At 43.9% G+C, this 19,082-nt stretch overlaps 1 protein-coding gene across 5 annotated transcripts; it reads right to left on the bottom strand.

Annotated features, from left to right (window-relative positions):
- Nucleotides 1-63: 63 nt before the first annotated feature.
- ANKZF1 (ankyrin repeat and zinc finger peptidyl tRNA hydrolase 1) lies at nt 64-19,043 on the bottom strand. 5 transcript variants are annotated; one of them, XM_032217748.1, is made up of 19 exons: nt 18,956-19,037; nt 18,680-18,737; nt 18,384-18,487; nt 18,188-18,247; nt 16,666-16,783; nt 15,220-15,317; nt 14,894-14,996; nt 13,933-14,126; nt 7,021-7,136; nt 5,710-5,857; nt 4,794-5,016; nt 4,261-4,422; nt 3,745-3,903; nt 3,026-3,121; nt 2,492-2,744; nt 1,955-2,066; nt 1,517-1,684; nt 657-727; nt 64-577 (listed from the first exon to the last, which is right to left on the bottom strand). In XM_032217748.1, the coding sequence occupies exons 5-19, from the start codon at nt 16,778-16,780 to the stop codon at nt 457-459; spliced, it is 2,139 nt and encodes a 712-aa protein (XP_032073639.1). In that variant the 5' UTR covers nt 16,781-16,783; nt 18,188-18,247; nt 18,384-18,487; nt 18,680-18,737; nt 18,956-19,037; the 3' UTR covers nt 64-456. The 5 variants fall into 5 exon arrangements, with proteins under 5 accessions (XP_032073639.1, XP_032073659.1, XP_032073618.1 ...); XM_032217768.1 differs by lacking the exon at nt 18,680-18,737 and having other exon boundaries at nt 18,972-19,043; XM_032217727.1 differs by having other exon boundaries at nt 18,384-18,737; nt 18,956-19,041.
- Between the last annotated feature and the right edge of the window lie 39 nt (nt 19,044-19,082).

Below are 19,082 nucleotides of genomic sequence, written 5' to 3'. Positions count from 1 at the left end.
GCCGCTTGTGAAAGTACTGAGATAATCAAATAGCATTAGGTTAAAAAAAAAACGGGCTCAAGGATTCTTCCATTTTTTTATCTATGATCTTTGTTCAGTTATTCCTTAATATAACTTTCGGTAACCACCAGAGCAAAAATGTATTACAATTCTTAACTTACAGAACTCCCAATCAGCAGTTAATTCCAGTGAGGCAGGCCCCAAATATCTGGGAAGAAAAGTTGCTCTTTTTAACCAATTCCTAAATAATCTAGTTTAAAATTGAAAAAACTACAGTCTTACAAAGAAGTTCATTTCTCAAATAACAGCAGTCCATTTTAGCTTCCTATGAAGTACTTGGAAACAATTACTTGTGACTTCCCTCTTATGCTTAATATTTCACCACTCCAAAGTGACAACAGACAATAGAGGTGGGATTTCTGTTGTAGTCCCTTGATGCCAAAGCAAAACCTTCAGCTAGGATGGAGCAGTTTCCCCCCGTCGATGGGCTTGGAGACAATTTGTGGAGCAGAAGGAGAAGTCAAGATAATGGAAAGGAATGCAACCCAGGAGAGATTCCCCACAAAACCAGCAGCGCCTACAGACACAAAAGATGAAAAATCATGTGGTTTTTTTAACACAATATTTCTTAGGAAGTCCCCACCCTACCAAAATACCTGGTATTGGTCAAAGATGCACCAGCATCTTTTAATTGGGAAGCAAATCTCCTCTCAGCCATCAGAGCACGCTAGGATGAAAATAAACAATTAGGAAAAGGTCACTGTATAGAAAAAGAATGGGTTCCATCTTTCTGTATGAAGTTCAATACGTAAACAGTCACAAAATGTTGATGGAAGAATTTGGACAACATGTCAAACTATAAAAGAACGTCTTACATCTCGAATCTATCAGAATCTATTGGATTTATAAGGCTACCCAACACAATATAACTAGGAGTAACATACAACATAAAAGCAATAAAGTAAAAGAACTATATAACACTAACATACACAATTTATCAATATAAAATGGCAACTAAGTACAATCAAAAACAATCAAAAAGTAACTTGTGTATGGAAAAAGCCTCTCTTAGGGTGAGTGGGGGATTGTTTCAGAGCACAAAGGAAGCCATCCAAAGGCATGCTTACAATATTAGTTTCCGAAAGGTGGCAAGATTTAAGAGGGAACCTGGGGCATGCTCTATGGGAGTGTGTGGAGTGGGGGGTGGGGTGTTCTTTGGAGAAGGTAGTTCTGCAAGTTTACTTACTACCAGGCCGTGTAGAGCTTTAAAAGTGATAAAGCAGAACCCTGAATCCTGTTGAATCTTCTTGGAAGGCAAAAGAACTTACAGTGCAGCAATGTTACATGGGTGTAACAAACTATTGGGGGCAATATGCTGACTCTGTCATAGTGTAAAGCACTATGGGGTGCTATATAAAATATAAGTCTAGGTGCTATTGCTATATTGCAGCAGAACATTTCAGTAAACACAAGAACGAAAACTGCTATCACTTTTTAAGCCACTTTAAGCTCTGACCTTCTCACGATCACTGAGCAGGGCAAACCGCCTTTTCTCTTCCTGTTCTTGCTCCAGAAGTAATTGTGCTTCACGGTCTTCTCGTTCTCGCTGCTTCCGTAGGGCTTTCTGTGCTCGTCGGCGTTCTGCTTGTCTGGCTTCCATTTCTGCAGTTAGAGGGCCAGGTACCTGTGGTTATATTGCATATGTGAATCAAGTAGAACAGGAGGATATCCCAATTAAAAAAAAAGATCCTAAAGAAAACATTAATCATCTCCTGTGCGCTGCTTGGAGAATCTAAGCATGGGTTAACTTTTGTCCATTTGCCTTGAGACTGAGTTAGCAAAGCATTGGCCACACCTCCTTCATTAATGAACAACCAATGGGTGGCATTTTAGCTGATTGATGTCAACTCCCATCATTCCTCCCTAAGTTGGTAAAGACATTGTTTCCACTCACCTGAGCTCGGGTGTAATCGTATCTATCTGGCTGTTCACCCATGAATCTACGGAATTCATTACGGGTTTGCTTGTTGGTAGACACACAGTATGGAGGCTGTTCTTTTCTGTCCCTGGAGTGTAAAACAGTGGGTGCTTTATAAAACAAAAACCATAGAACGCTTACAAGAAGGAGCACCTTCAAGATAATCATTGCTCAGACAAAAAGATGGGGAAACCTTTCCAGCTATGAAATAGGACAACTCTCTTCTAGTTTGTTACTTGGGAGACTTAAACCTCCATGTAAATATGCCAAAACAATTTTGAATACCTTGGCTCTTGTAAAGCATTAATTTCTTATATTTATGAAAATTCTGGACCCATAATGACTGGAAGGGAAACTAAGACACTGGCAGAGATGTGACAGAAGAACTTAATTGTTGCTTATCTCAGCTGCTTATTGCTAAATTTGCAAGTGAGATCCCATGCAGAGACTAAATACAGTGAAAAACTGGGGATAACTCAGGCCTCAATATATCCCTCTCCTGATGGACATTACCTGATGGCAGGGTCAGCCCCACTCTCCAACAAGAGCCGCACAACTGCAGTTCTTCCTGCTGCTGCTGCCACATGCAAAACAGTCCAGCCACTCTCATCCAGGGGTGTGTTGAGCAACTGTTTTGTGACTTTATCGCTGCACTCACTGTTATCAGTTGTATTATCAGCCATTCCCAGAAGATGCTGTAGGGCTCCAATGTCTCCCATTTTACATGCTGTAAATAAGGCATCTTGCACAGTTGTGCTGGGAGCATCTGGAAGGAAGCGAAAGGTGTATTCAGGTGCATTTGAGATTATTATTTGGAAAGATAAGATGCTTGGGGTTTATGGAGCTGCCCATTCCATAAAAAGGGCTTCTGGGCAGCTAACACAATAAAAACATCAGTACAAAACAATATACAACAACCCACCCCCAATCCAAAAGCATCTAGCCACAGATCCAACCTGTCAGCACAGAATCATAGTTACATTAGAATAAAGGCCAAGATGGCCAGTTGGAAGACTATAATGTACATTCCACATGTTCCAAACTCACCTTGAGACTCTTGCTGTTCTTGGACCTCAGTTGACTCTGGTCCTCTACATACTGAGGTACTAGGTGCAACACTTCCTGAAGTCTCCATGCCAGACTCTGTTTCAGAACACATAGTGGAAGATTCCCTGATTTTAATCAGTCTTCTTAAATCCTTGCCTAATATTTTAGCACCAGTAGGATTTAAAAACAGATGATATTATACCTGAGATTTGCTAACCTGCAAATTCTAACTTTCCTCATCACTAGCCATGTTGGCTGGGAAATCAAGAACTGCAGTTCAGCAGAGGTATATTGGGTTTCTATTTTGGGGGGTATTGTTCACAAAAGGAATTGCTGCGATTATTGTTTAATGTTGTATGGCGTTGGCTATGCACAGTATATATGTGAGTGTATGAAAATGAAAAAATGGAAAATAAAAAACATTATCTCCCCCCCCCAAAAGAACTGCAGTTCAGCAACATCTGAAGGCCACATTGTATCTCCTACTATAGATGCCTCAGATGATGTTTCAAGACACCACCAACCTCTTACAGACTATTTGCCCAGAACCTATAGTTCATTGGCTCCTTGTCTTGGTATGCAAGACTATAAATAAAGGAGGATCTGCAAAAAAAGTCAATCTAGTCCTATAGTCCTGCTTGCTATCCTTGAAGATCATTCCACAAAGCAATAAACCTAATAGATATGCTAAAAGTAGGGTCATTATTTCAACATCTTACTTGGCGGTGTCTTGGGTTTCCTCCTCCTCTTTTTGCGATTCTGTTTTGGTGTCACCTCAAATTCACGTAAATCTAATAAATTTAGTGTCTCCTCCACCAGTTCCAGATTTTCTTTCCCCACTTCTTCGTCTTCTTCCTCCTCTATCTTTGCTACAGAGACTGTAAAAAAAAAAGAGCATAGCTCAGTCTTCTCATTTCCAGATGAAATTGGGGAGAGAGGGAAGAGAAAGAACTGGTTACATTTGTTGTTTCATATTATCCACCTGTATGCCATCAGTTATTAGTAAAGTCTGCTATGCTATAAACATGAACCAATTGCCAAGCATCTGAATTTTGATCACGTGACCATGGGGATGCTGCAAAAGTCGTGTGAAAAGTGGTCATAGGTCACTTTTTTCAGTGTAATTTTGAATGGTCACTAAATGAACTGTTGTAAGTCGAGTATTACCTGTACTCTCTTCGTTCTGTATACACCAGAAGTCAGAAAGAAAGGATATAGAAGATATCTACACTCACCAGGAAGGGTGACAGAATAGGAATAACGATGTATTCCTTCAGCTTCAAAATGGCTGCCCTCCTCACTAGTGCCAGAAGGCTGTGTAGATGCTTCATCCTTACGAGCTGCTTTTTTCCAGGTCTTCTGAGAACTAGTCAGATCTGCCACTGTTGTATTATTTCCTATTAAAAAAAAATCAGAATGTAATTTTAATTTACTTGTTTCTTTCCCCTTAAAATGCTCAAATTGAGATTACACTTCCAAAAGCACCTCCATGGCATAGTTTTGGGCTAAATTTCTAAAATAGAATGGAAAACTTACAAGAGCAGGACAGAACAGAATTCTGATATGCTAGGATAAGACTAAAAAAACTACTTGCAAAGCTTTTAGGGCGCAGTTACAAGTATTTGGGTTGTGCTGAAGGGAATAAAGAAAGAAATCATTCCAGAGAAAGTTTAATTATTTGACTGGCACTGCATTACAGACCTAAAAAATTATCTTTCAAGTGCTAAAAGTCAAGCCAAGAACAGAGAAAAATTAAATGACAGCTCACCATATACCAGCAGACTACTTAAAGTCCCATGGACCCGTTCCACCTCACGGAAGGTGGCTCTTCGAGTGCTGAAAGGAATACGCCGGATACGTGGGTCACCTCGTAGAAGAGGGCCATGCTTGCTGCTAAAGAAGAGAGCTTGGTTATTGTGTGGAGCACGAAGGAAGATGCACTCTGCTTCTTTTAAATAATTTGTCCAGCTCATTAGCAGCTCCTGTATCTCCTGCAGAAAAATATAATAAGAATAACTCATCCACAATATTCAATATTTGTGTGAGCCAGTTTAGCAGCAGGGTACTACAATAAGTCCTGGTTTGCAGCTTAAATACAAAATGTGATTCGAGAGATCCAGGTATCTTCTTCTCCCACAGAACCTTTTTTAACATCAGAGAGGGAATTATAATGGTCTGTGACAATGATCTTGTAAGCAGGAGAAAGAGCCGTAACCTAAACAACAATTATGCAAGAGGGATCATAGCCCACAGGAAGAAAAAGGGCGTATGGGAGGGGTCTCAGAAGGGAACCTCCCTAGTTTTCTGGTTAGAGGGGAGAAAAATACCTTCAGACCTGCAAGATTCTGTTACTGTAACCTTACAATAAAGCTAGAGCTAGTACTGACGGTTTGTGCTTCTTGCCTGGACTATCTCGAAAGGCTGACAGGAATGCAGACACAGTTCTAGCAGAAAGCTTATTGATATGCAGAAACTGCAGAAAGATGAATCCGTGTAGCTAAGCTATAATGATCCTTCATTACTTGGTTATGCACATATCACTAATAAGAATCTAGACAGGCCCAGAGATTATTTTTTTCTCCATGAAGGCCTGGGCAATGTCACTCTGAAATAGGGCCATACGAAGGATCCGAGACCTCTTGAAACCTCTCATTTTGCGGGTTCCCTCTTGGCTGCAGACTTACTTTAAGGAGAGCAGTCTCATTGTAGCGCCGTAATGAGGCGCCAGCAGATTTTGGCATTGTGCCCTGAGCATCTCTCATTCCTTGGGCTGTACCTCGTCGAGCTCGCACCGTGTACCGATGGAAAGTTTTGTGTGCCAATATCTCATTCCTGGGAACAGAGAGAGTATAAGCTTTTAGCAGAAGTAAATACTTAGTACCATTAAGAAACTACACAATGGAATGAATTCAGGTTCTAGCTCGCAGAGAGAGAGACAGACAGACATCTTCCTTTGTTACACAAATGTGTAAAATATCCAAATATACCATTCCCTCATTCATCAATTCTCATGTAAATTGCCATGACATCAACATCAGTACTAGTCTGGAAATTTATGCTATTTTCCCACATTTTATCAGAGACAACCTGCAGTGAAATAAGAGGCAGCTTAATAAGAGGCACAGTGGCATCTTCTCTATTACAGAAGCTTGGTAGATTCTGTCTTCTTTTAATAATTTAATCCCTCTCTGCTAACGTATACAAACATTTGTAACATTTGCCTGAAGGAAATAGATACCATACAGTATCTTAGATGAATTCCAATTGTTGGAGCTAAGCAAAAAAGGAATGAATTATAACTCAGTGTTCCTGTATATATGTGTGGATGTACAGACACACACACACGCAAAACAACTTTTAGAGATTTTTTTTTTTACTACAAAATGTTGCATTTAAAAGAAAAAGAATATGTATGGTCCTATAGTTCAAGCTAATTACATGTAGTATACATGTAGAATTCTCTTATTATCTAATCAAAATTTTAAAATGACTTCTGAAATCCCAGGTCACAGGGAGTGAAACTGGGTTTCATGTTAATTGATTTAATCCCCAAGAGGAATGGTATAAGAGTGATAATTACTTCAAGGATTGGGGTGAGTGGGGAGAAGGATTCCTCCATCCAGGGAGTATTCTCATATACTGTATGCTGCTTGCCTGAGGAATCTCCTTTCTTTTTATCACCCTTTTGCTTCAAAAAAAGCTAAGCCAGTGTTCATAATATGCATATGGAGTACAGATTTGGCTGTCTAACTGTCTGTCTGTCTGTCTGTTTCCATCCATCCATTTATCCCTCCATCCATCCCCTCAATAAACTGTAGTGCATGATTTATATTGGTAGAACAAGCCAAATAACCTAAGCAAAAATTAAAACAAGAATGCTTTAGTGTTAGGTATGCGCAAGGCCATAGTGTCGTTCAGCCTTCTAACTTCTGATTTACAGTGCAGAGAAGACCCCCCCCCCCCTTCCCATAACAGCAAAACCCTCTATTTCTTACCCCTGAAAAACCGCTCCGGCAAAGTGACCTCCACCCGCCATCAGGATAACCCAGGAGGTTTGGGGGTTCTGCCTCTGAAGGGAAGCCACTAGATTTGCAGGCTCTTCCAAACTGCCCTGGAGATACAGCAACCTCTTCAGTTAGTGAAAGGTTAAACTAAACAACACACACACACACACACACACACACACACACACACATATACATACATCTGAAAACTGATTGGGATCTTTAGGATATTCTTGGCCTGCAGAAAAATGGCAGTTGCTCTTACCTGAACTGCATGTTTAAAGGAAGGTGTGGGAGGAGTAACACATGGGTATTAACCCAGCCCTTTTGCCCTGGAGACTGAGGTAATCTTTTGAGGCCACACCTCTGCTCCTCCTTCTGCTCTCCCAGATTAACCAATGGTCGTAGCAGAGCCCTGGAAGGAAGGAACAACAGAACAAGGCAAGCACACATCCTTCCTATTGGCCCTGACTGACCACTGAGCTAACTCAGGCACCTGGCGCGGGGTACCCTAAACAAGGGGGGAAGTGACTCCTCCCACAACTTCCTTTAAACATGCAGTTCAGGTAAGACCAACTGCCAGTTTCCAAGGTGAGGTGTGAGAGGATTAACACATGGGACATACCAAAGCTAGATGTCCTAGGGAGGGATCAATGGGCCTGAGCCGCTTGAGTCTAGAACTCCCTGCAGAACCCTCCTACCAAAGGCTGCCTCCGCGGAGGCGTAGGCATCTAGACGGTAATGCCTAATGAACGGTGAAGGAGACGCCCAGGCGGCAGCCTGGCAGATCTCCTCTATGGGAGCCTGGGTGGCCCAGGCTGCTGAGGTGGCCGCACTTCTGGTGGAGTGCACTGTGATGCCCTCTGGGACCTGAATTCCCCGTACCTCATAGGCCTGTGAGATGGCCGCCCTGATCCACCTGCTAATGGCGGTCGGGGAAACCTTGGCACCTCTGGTGGACGGTTGATATGAAACGAGGAGGGCTTCTGTATGTCTGAATGGTGCCATTCGTTTCAGGTATATGCGTAAGGGTCTTCTGACATCCAACTTGTGCCAAGATCTTTCCCTATCCCTAGAGGGCTGCGGATAGAAGTCCGGCAGAACAATCTCTAGAGCCCTATGGAAGGGAGAGTTGACCTTGGGCATGAATGCGGGGTCCAATCTGAGGATGACCCAGTTCTCTAGGAAGGTGCAGAGGCCTGCTTTGCTGGACAGAGCGTTGATCTCAGAAACTCTCCTGGCTGAGGTGATGGCAACCAGGAATACAACCTTAAGGGTCAGAAATTGTAGGGAAACTTCCCTCAAAGGCTCGAAAGGTGCCTCCGTCAATGCCTGGAGGACCATGGATAGGTCCCAGGTGGGGAATCGATGGACCACTGGGGGTTTCAGATTCACCGCTCCCTTAAAGAAACGCCTGAGGACCGGATGTTGGGACAAAGGTGGAGCGTCCCCGTCCCCCCCGAATGGTGGAAAGGGCAGAAACCTGTCTTCTAAGGGTGCTGGGGGCCAGGCCCTTCTCCAGGCCTTCCTGTAGGAAGTCCAGGACCTGGGCGACCGAGGCCGATGCAGGTTGAATGTCCTTTGTCTTACACCAGTCAGCAAAGTCCACCCAGGAGGCATTGTAGATGCGGGTGGTAGATTGCCTCCTGGACGCCTCGACGGTCCTAATGACCTTTGAGGAATAATGGGCCCCTCTCAGCTGTTCCCGCTCAATCGCCAGACGGTCAGATGGAGCCACTCCGGATCCGGATGCTCCAGAGACCCCTGGTGTAGGGACATCTCCCCTGGGGGGATCCTCCAGTGGGGAGCTGAGGACAGCTCCACCAAGTCTGCTAGCCAGGGGCAGCGTGGCCAGAAGGGGGCCACTAGAATCATCTCTGCACCCTCTGACACGAGCCTTTTCAGAACCCCGGGAATGAGGAGAAGAGGGGGAAAGGCGTAAAGTAGACCTGGTGGCCATCTGCAGCAGAGGGCGTCCATGGCTCCTTTGGAAGGGAACGTCGCTACGAAGTTCGGCAGCTTTGGCGTTCGCTGGGGTTGCGAAGAGATCCAGTTGCCCGAACCTTTTGCAGATCCACTGGAAGACGCTGGGATGGAGCTGCCATTCTCCATTGTCGACTGTCTCCCTGCTGAGCCAATCCGCTTGCTGGTTCTCCCTCCCGGAGATGTGTTCCGCTCTGATGGACTGGAGATGCCTCTCTGCCAAGTTTCCTAACCGGAGGGCCTCGTCGCGGAGGGTCTTGGAGTGGGTGCCCCCTTGCCTGTTCACATGGGCCTTGGCTGCCACATTGTCTGTCAGGACCAGGACGTGATGGCCGATCACCATGGTCTTGAAGTGTCGTAGGGCCAGGTGGATGGCCCTGAGCTCCAACCAGTTTATGTTGTGGCGCAGATCTGTTGCAGTCCAGCGGCCCTGAGCTATCTGAGCCTCCAGGTGTGCTCCCCAGCTGAACTGGCTTGCGTCCGTCATGAGTACCTTCCTCGCTGGTTCCTTGAAGAGGGATCCCTTGTCCAGTGCTGGGGTCAACCACCAACGGAGCAAGAACAACACCTGGGGCGACACTCGAACCTTGAACCTGGCATCGCTCATCCCCGCCTTCTGGTATGGAAGCAGGAACCACTGAAGCTCTCTGGCGTGTAGGCGAGCCCAAGGCACAATCCCTATACAAGAAATGAATTTCCCAAGGAGCCTGGAAAGAAGAACTACAGGGACAGAGCGTAATTTACGAACTTCATGAATCAGCTGTACAATGCTGTCCTTTCGCTCCTGGGGGAGGAAAACCTCCCCCGACCCTGAATCTATAATAGATCCGAGGTGTTGGAGACTGGTAGATGGGACCAGTTGGCTCTTCTCTAGGTTGATAGAGAATCCCAGGGACCTGAGAGCGTCGATGGTGGTCCCCAGGTCCTGCCTTGCTGTGGCTGGGGACCTGGCTAGGACGAGGATGTCATCTAGGTAACAAAACAGTCTGACTGGGAAGGAGCGCAGGTGACCTGCGCCTGCGGCCAGCACCTTGGTAAAGGTCCTGGGGGCTGAGGCCAGCCCGAAGGGTAGGGCTCTATATTGAAAGTGATTGCCTTCATGGGAAAACCTAAGGAACCTGCAATGTTCCGGGGCAATTCTGATGTGCAGGTAGGCCTCCGTGAGATCGATGGAGGCCATGAGGTCACCCTGTCGGATGCCCTCTAGGATGGATTTCAGAGAAGCCATCTTGAACCTATGGTAGACCACCCTGGAATTGAGCCATTTAAGATCCAGGATGGCTCTCCACCCCCCTGAACTCTTAGGAACCAGAAACAGGTTCAAATAGAATCCGGAACTTCTCTCCCCCTCTGGGACCTTCTCAATGGCCCTGATATCTAGTAGGTGTTTGATGGCCTTAGCCTTAAGGGCCCGTTTGGCCGGATCAGCTGAGGAGGCGAAGGTGCGGAACCTATTAGGGGATTGCGAACGGAACTCCAGCCGTAACCCGAGCTTAACAGTCTGGAGGACCCATTCGTCTGAGGTGATGTGCTCCCAGGCATCCGCGAAAAGGGAGAGGCGACTGCCAATGGGGTGATCCATGAACGGATCACTTGAACCTGCAGAATGGGCGACCGCCCCCTCCTCAAAAGGGCCACTTGCCCCTGAATCTGTCCCTAGAAAACAGTCTATCCCCTTGTCTGTGAAACCTGGGGGTCTGGTACCTGTGACTCTGGGCGTCGGAATCAAGCTTGCGGTAGGATGTTCTCCTGGGGTAGGGAGTGTGTCGATGATCCGACCGTCTGGACGTGGTTGGGAGAACCTTCTTGTTTTTGTCCTCCACCAGAAGAGGATCCAGCGCGGCACCAAATAGCTTGTCCCCGGCGTAGTCTGCTCCTGCTAGGTGCCATTTGGCTCGGGACTCCGCCTACCAGTGGCGCAACCACAGCAAGCGCCTGGACGCTACGGAGAAAGATAAGGCCCACGACGCATACTTAACTGCATCCAGGGTGGTGTCAGCTGAGAATTGCGTGGCTGCCAGCACCTTCGAGATGTCCTGCAGCAGTCGTACCTCCGTGGCCAGTGTTCCGTCTCTCATTTATTCCAGCCACAGCACAGTGGATCTGTTGAAAAAGGATGCAGAAGCGGCCGCCCTAAGGCCCAGGTTATTGCATGAAAAGTTTTACGCAAAACGGTCTCTGCCTTCTAATCCTCTGCTTTAAGGCAGTTTGCAATGTCTCCCATCACCACGGTTGAGGCTGAGGGTAGAGTGGTGATCAGGTTGTCCACCTCCCGGAACTGGAGTGCCTGGGCAAAGGTAGGGTTGAGGTTATAAAATCTCTGCTCATTGCCCCCCAGATTGGGAAACGATCCTGGTTTAACCCACTGGGATTTTAGAACCTCCAGGAACATCTCTGGAGTGGGAATCTCCTCCTCCTCTACCAGAGGTCTATGGAAGGGACCTTTCTTGCTACTCTTGGTGGTGCTAGGCGTGGCATTGTCCGGCCTGGGGTCTGGTGGGGGATACAGGTCTGCAGTGATCCTGGCCTTCCGGAGTAGGGAACTAAATAAGGAGGGGGGGGGAAAGGCCTGTGATGTTGGGGGCCTCTGTAGACTGGGCATCTTCATCCTCAGAAAACCCCACCTCCTTCAGCTCCCCTTCTTCTAAATCTGAGGCTTCACTGGCAGTGGAGGGAGAAGGGGACCTGGGCTCTCTGGCAGCAGAGGCTCTGGGAAGAGTTGATGATCCCTGGGCTGGTCCCAGGAAGATCTATGTTGGGAGCCCTGGGACTGGAGCTGCATCCCAGAGGCCATCACTTGAGCTAAGGCCCTGGCTAAAACCTCCGGAAAACTCTCAGGCAGTTCTGGGAGGGCAGGGCGGAGCTCTGGAGGTTGCAGGTGATCCCTTGCCTCTGGCGAATTTGGTGCCAGCCTGTGCCTAGCTGGGCTGGAAACCCTGCGACCAAAGGGGTCCCCCCTCGTCTCAGAAGCATGGGCAGGCGAAAGGGGGGGCGAAATAGAGCTGTGCCTTCTGCCTGAGCTCCTGGGGGAGCCAGGGGAGGTCGCCTGGGCCACTGCCAGCCTAGGGAGCCTGCGGGGGGAGCGTGACCTGGAAGGCGATGGGCTGATGGTTGCCCTAAATCTCCTAGTGGAGGCTCTGGTAACTCTACCCCCTTTAGAATGGGTCTCCTTAGTGGATGCCCTGGGGGTGCCTTTCCTGGCGGGAGACCTCCCTCTGGTGGCCTGGGAGGCTCCCTTGGAAGTCCCTTCTGCTGGATCTGGGTCGCCTAGGAATCTCGGCCCAGCACCCCCGCTCCTCGCCGCGTCCGCCATGCACTTACAATTACGTCACTCACCCCTCCTCGCTTTCTGCCGGCTCAGCTGTTTAGCGCAATGCTATTCTGCTCGTGCTTCTTCCTCCAGCTGGCAACCCACGGCTCGAACGCCGGCTCATGCCGAAATCCAGGCCCCTCTGTGGATCACCGGCAGAGTGGGGGCCGCTCTAGGCCTCTTCTGGCCTTCTCAGTGCCTCTTGAGTGCTCCCAGCTACCCTAGATGGTTGCCGGTCACGCGCTCACCCACGTGCTCAAGATGGCGATTCAAGATGGCGACCGCCGACCTGCGGCCCGAGCCTCTCTGAAGCTGGAGAACGTTGGGGCGATCCCCTGCGGATCCCCAGTCCTCCAGAGTCCTAGCCGAAGGCCTCTCCACACACTCCGATCGGTGCGGAGGCTTCCTCCCCTCTTACGCAACCGTCCGGCTGCTTGGGGAGCGCACGCGTGCTAACAAGGCAGCAAGGCTTTTGCTAGCAGTGCAGAGCACATTCGAGGAGAGATGCAGCGATCGGAGCTTCTTGGTAAGAGAGAAAAAATGCTAGAAGAAAAAAGCTTACACAAAAAAAACCCCTAGTCTTCGTAGGTGAGGGAGAGTCAGGAAAACACTCCTTCTGGATTGGAGACTGAGGTTAATCTGGGAGAGAAGAAGGAGGATCAGAGGTGTCGCCTCAAAAGATTACCTCAGTCTCCAGGGCAAAACGGCTGGGTTAATACCCATGTGTTACTCCTCCCACACCTCACCTTGGAAACTGTTAAGGTTTTTATGTACGATAAGGAAGTTCTGCACTTCCAAGCAACATAATACAAAAGTAAAAAACAGTGATTCCAGAAAGATGTTCTTTTCCACAAAAGAACATGGGAAGTTGGAAAACCACAACCATTCATCCCACAGAAAAAACAATTCTTTCCTAGAAAACTAACCATGAGAAATCATTTCAGAAATAGAAAATTGCAAAGTGGGACAACATGGGACTTGTTTTGTTGAAACATAGCCAGAATGATTTTGAAAGGGCTATTTGGTTCCAAGTTTAAAACAAAACATGTTTTTAGTTCATAAACAGCCCTGTCAGAAATATGCTGGCAAGAAAAATCACAATAAAAAACCTAGTTGCCTCATTTCCCAACTGTTCACACTTATATCAGTGATGAAAAAGTAACATTTTTATTACATTTATTACCTTTATAGGTCTGTAAAACAAAGAAAAGCTGAAGTTATGGTTTCACTGAGTGATCACTTTGCTTAATGATCAAGCTGCCAGTCCTAATCATGGCTGCTAAATTAGGACTACATGTATTCTAATGTATTGCCCACTAGAACTGAAGAGCAACCTCAGGTAGATGAGATAAGAATATTGTTCAGAGACTCAAAATGCTTGGAAGAGAGGCTGCAGCCCATGGAAGCAGAAAACTAGGTGGAAAAAAACAACAGCAGTTAATAATACTGCAGCATACACTGGACTACTTAAAACCTGGACTGGATGTCCAATGTGTTTTGCAGCTGAAAAGCTAAAATGCTATATTTGCTAATGGGCAACTAGTGATTAAAAAAGGAAGAAGCTAGAATAAGACCAATTCGGCTCTTAGCCATAATGTTTTCTGACATGCCTTTGTAGTGTTTAGCAGTACACAGCGAAAGACCGAAATGAGTTGGGCTTCAGAGTTTTTGAACAGTACACGTTGAGACCGTGGATTGCAGTAGCCGATTCCTTTTCTTTCACCGTTCAGACAAGATTGTGATTCAGATTCACTATTTGACTCACAGTCACTGGAATCAGAACCAGAGATACTGGAAACATCATCTGCATACAAGGTAACAGGGAGGGAAAAAAAGATAACCAAGCTAGAAATATCATCATTGGAAGTTTGTTTGTTTTTTTGCTCTCTCCAAAATCCAAAGAGCTTCTGCTAAAAAATTAATCCATAACGTTAATGCTAGAAGTTTTCCTCCTTAAGATTTCAGTTGGGTAAAAATGACTTTTTGAGCTAAAGCATTAAACATCCCTAATTATCTAGGTTGAAGTTTCACTAAAATCAAATAAAAAGGATTCAAACACTACAATGATAATAGAATATTAAATAATCAAACTGAGTATGAAATGCTAGAATAGAGTACCAAAAAAGAAAGTGCTAGGTTTAGGCATTTATTGAAAATAGTTTTCAATCATAATAATTGATATAGTGTTTAAATATGTATACACAGTTTGGTCTAGTGGTAAAGTCACCCAGCTAGAAACCAGGAGAGTTCTAGTCCCACCTTAAGCATGAAAGCCAGCTGGGTGACTATGTGCCAATCACTCAACCCAATCCACCTCACAGGATTGTTGTGGGGAAAACAGGAGAAGGAAGGAGCATTATATGTTTGCTGCCTTGAGTTATTTACAAATTAATAGAGGTAGGATAAAAAACAATAAACACATAATTGATGATCACTTTCATTAATCTGTTAATGATTTCTTAGCTGGATTATTAGAATCTTTTTGCTAGGCCAGAAATTAGTTGATTGAAATCATAAGAATTAACAGAATCCTCAAGCAATAATGGTTCTTATCCGTATATTTTTTTTCACCTGCTTGAGTCTTCGCTTCAAATTCTTCTGCTGTGAGCATCTGATGTCCCAACAATCGCTGTTTTAGGTTGAAGCGATGCCAATCTAGCCGATAGTGCTCTTTCTGAATAGAAACAGTAAGTAGTTCAAAAGATTGAACTAAATTTCTTGTGATGAATAGGCAAAAACTCTTAATGAACCTGAAATGCGTCTATACACATAGAAACAATTCCCATCAATACATGGCTACCTTTGCAATGATTGGAATAATTTAAAATCCCCAGATTTCACTTGAAGCAAAAGAGAGACTGCTCTTTCGTACAGAAAATACTTGCAGTCATAGCTACCTGTTCATCTCGATTCTCAAACGTCTTTGAGCAAACAGAACAATACATCCGGTCTGATACTTCTAGGATTAATTTAGCTTGCTGGAGTTCCTTGGTTTCTGCAAGAACAGCAAAAAATGGGCACTTATAACACAAACCTGTAATGAATGTATGTCTTTTAAAAAATTCATTGAAAAAAGGCATAGCACTTCATCAGTCACAGAAAGGAACACATTATATCTGACAGAAATTTATTTATACCAGCCTTAAAACTAAAATGAAAACAGATTTTTTTAAATAAAACCCAATCCTGTCATTTGACTTAATAAGATAAATTCATATACAGGTACTTCTTGACTGATGACCACTCTTGGGATTGGAATTTGGTTATAAGTCATAATGGCCATAATTCAAGTCACCCATGTGATCATATCCGATTTGATAACTGTTTTTATGACAGTTAAGTGAACCATACATTTGTAAGCCCAAATCCATTCTCTCAAAATCTGAATTGCACTATTCCCATGTAGCAAACATAAAAACAGATTATTTAAGAGTAATTAATTTTAAATAGTTGCTAGAGAAACACATGTACTAAATTTGTCTACTAATCATGAAGATTTCAGGTGGTAGCTCAGCTTTACTTCTATTTTCTCCGTGTCACTTCTTCTATTTTAATAATCTGAAATGATCAGATGCATTTGCTTTCTATATTCAGCTAACCTTTACAATTAACCTCAGCTCCGTGTAACAACTAAGGAAACCATTCTTTGTTAATATGGTAACTTTATCTTAAAAATAGATGTTCCTACCTAATGTTTTTAACTGGTAGACCAAAAATAGAACAGGAAGAAAATGTAGAAACTCAAGGCTGCCGAGGTTCAGTCACATTGTGGGAAAACATTGGTTTCCTGTTATGTCTAAATGAGGTCATTTACAGAGTTAACTCTAGCAATTTCATTGGCTTTGAGAAAGATGCTTACTACAATACAGTTATCTGAGAATTAACCAAGAAGGATCCATTATAACAAACTTTTACCTGGAACACCACACAGAATTACTCTTTCTGCTATCATTTCAGGACAACACTGGAAATTTCGTATGGATCATATTCCATTCAACCTATACGTCAAACTATATTGCAACCCACTATATAAGATATGGATTTGGTAATGCTGACCAGTTCAAAGGCTTGTTTTATTAAACATAATCAAATTGTGCCCTAATAAAATTTGGCTAGCTAACTCTAGCATTAATTTTCTGGATTCTAGAGAACCTGTTTAGATAAGCAAACTAAAATGGAAAACACAACCAATTTCAATTTGAAACTGAAGACTTTAAATCTGTCTATGGAGATTCTCAGTCATCCAGGTCATGGTTGTCCCAATCAAAATCAGGTAAACAAGTGGCCATTTGCCAAATCTCCCCACCCACATTGATCACATTTGTTGCTCATAAATTCAGTACCTGGAGCTGCCACAGAAGTGATATCTTCTGTTGATTCAGTGACAAGACAAAGTCCATTCATTAAAGCTGTTTTCTGAACAGCCTCAAACACAGACAAGGTTTCAATAGGTTGCATGATCTGAAAAGATGAACAAAAATCAGCAAATTTCAAGAACAGATGTACAGTAAAGACAATTGTTAATTAAATACAACAGGAGCTTTTGAAAGTGATGCAAATTACCTCTCTCCCCCTCCAATAGGGAGCAGAAAAGGACAGGAAGAAGCATGCCTACAACTAATAATTTCATTCTTACCTAAATAGGTTAAGCTGCTATTCCCTACTACCTTGATATGGTAGAATGACCTACCATTACTCTCAATGACCCTGAGAATAATGTCAGAATGATCATGAGTTTGGAATTTAGATCTATAAAATGATGGTGCTTAAAATCAACCATCCTTCTTATATTTGATTGCCGGCACAATTGGGAACAGAATTTTCATTGCTGAGCAAGATCGTTGTCAAATGAGTCATGCCTGATTTTAGAAACTTTTTTGCTATGGTTGTTAAGCGAATCAATACAGTTAAGTGAATTGGGCAGTCATGAAGTAACTCCAGCTTCCTCCATTAAGTTTGTTTGTCAGAAGGCAGCTGAGAAAGTCACAAATGGCAATTGCATGACCCCAGGACAATGCAATACATAGCGGTTGCCAAGCACCTCAATTTTGATTACATGACCATGGGGATGCTACAATGGTCGTAAGTATGAGGACCAATTTTAACTCCCTTTTTTAATGCTGTTGTATTGCAAATGGTCACTAAACAAATGTTTATAAGTCAACATACATGTATGTTCCAAGAAAGAACAAGCAATCATCTCAATTAAGAATACCAACAAATTGAAAAAACTGGCAGTTAAAGGATAAGTGAAAAATATTTTACGGTAATAAATAAAAAATAATAAATACTGTAGTCATTTGATCATTGGAGAGCTGTAATAAACACATGGGCTTAAAGGTAGATGTATATACAATACCAAAACTTTTCACACACAGGATTCTAGAATGATACATATTTATAGAGAAAATATACTTTCAAAAGCCACCTTAGAAAATTATATACAACACACACCAGACCAGATACTCATTATTTTAGCTAACATTTCTAAAATACGGAACAAAATGATGTGGCCCAGAGTCTATATATACATCAATTTACTTAAAATTTAAAAGACAAATTGAACAGAACATATGATATGTCAAATGAGTTTCAAAAAAGGTAGGGCATGAAATCAGATGGCTATAACAAGATGAATAATGAAGAGAGCAAGAACATTTGAGGAAGTTAATGCTTTTGTGAGTACACCTAGGCCACTAATTGTGTAAGTCATATCAGCATATGCAATGCAATCAGACTAATGGGAGTGCCAGAACACCGTTGAAAAATGCAGATAACACAAATTTGGTTGTGAAAATAAAACCAGGAAGTAAAACATTTGGGTTAATATTAAATAATGTTGAGCAGCATGCTCAGCGAACTTACAGCTGATGGTGAGGTATTGGCTCAAGATTGACTGTGTGGAGATGTAAAAGGGGATTAATCCTAGAGAGGAAGACAAACATATATTATGAAAGAGCATTTCTATAACAAAAAGGATGGTTAAATGGTATAATCCTTGAGTGCTAATATATAACTGTTAAAGGTAGATAATGCGAAGAGTGAAAGAAAAAAGGTATACCTTTGAATTAGGGAGGTGGGAATTGTTTCTAAGAACCGTGGACTGCAAGAAGAGCCAGTCAATCTTGAATTTTTTAAAAACGACTGTTCCCTTGTGTCAATTATCTACAAGAAGAAATACACAGTTTCATAATGTGATGCGGGGTAGATGTTGGACTATATAAAACTGCTGGCAAAGTTGAGATAAGAAGAAAATGAGACTCAAGTAGATCAGGTGGATGGATAAAATCAGAAAAACTGCTGGGAACGTCCTTGAAAGAGCTTAACATTTGTTAGTAGACAGGTGGGAATCGTCACCCTTTGTCTATCCGGTTGGTTTCAACAATACTGTATCGACAACAGTATGTAGTATTCCCTATAATCAAGACATAGAATAAGTATAGAGTTAAATTTCAAAACACCTCTATAATCACTTTTCTTAACCTACAGACCACCAACTGGCTATTGTCACCCTCACAACCCCCTTCTTGCTCAGTTACCCAACGCTGCTACCCAACGCTGCTACCCTGGGTAGTTGTGTGTGTGTGGGGGGGGGGGGGGGGGAGAAAAGCGGCAGTCTAAGCCATCCCATACCTCCGCACAGCCCTACCGGAGCAAGGAAGGCGCCCCGCTCCACGAGCCCGTCGACTCTGTCACCGGGTGAGAGACGTCACTTCCGCCGGTCATCGTGGATTTCCCTTTACAAGACAATCCTCGCCTT

The sequence above is a fragment of the Thamnophis elegans genome, chromosome 1 (genome assembly GCF_009769535.1).
Source record: "Thamnophis elegans isolate rThaEle1 chromosome 1, rThaEle1.pri, whole genome shotgun sequence".
Classification (NCBI taxonomy): Eukaryota; Metazoa; Chordata; class Lepidosauria; order Squamata; family Colubridae; genus Thamnophis; species Thamnophis elegans.
Note: the sequence above shows the minus strand (reverse complement) of the source record. Positions and strands in the feature narration are given on the sequence as shown.

What these genes read in the sequence shown, in the direction of transcription:
- ANKZF1 (XM_032217768.1), bottom strand. Translation starts at nt 16,780, where the DNA reads ATGCAACCTATTGAAACCTTGTCTGTGTTTGAGGCTGTTCAGAAAACA. An exon ending in ATGAGACTGCTCTCCTTAAA is followed by an intron (nt 5,017 to 5,709) that starts GTAAGTCTGCAG and finishes ATTTTTCTGCAG; the next exon opens with GAGATACAGGAGCTGCTAAT. An exon ending in ACGATTACACCCGAGCTCAG is followed by an intron (nt 1,685 to 1,954) that starts GTGAGTGGAAAC and finishes ATATAACCACAG; the next exon opens with GTACCTGGCCCTCTAACTGC.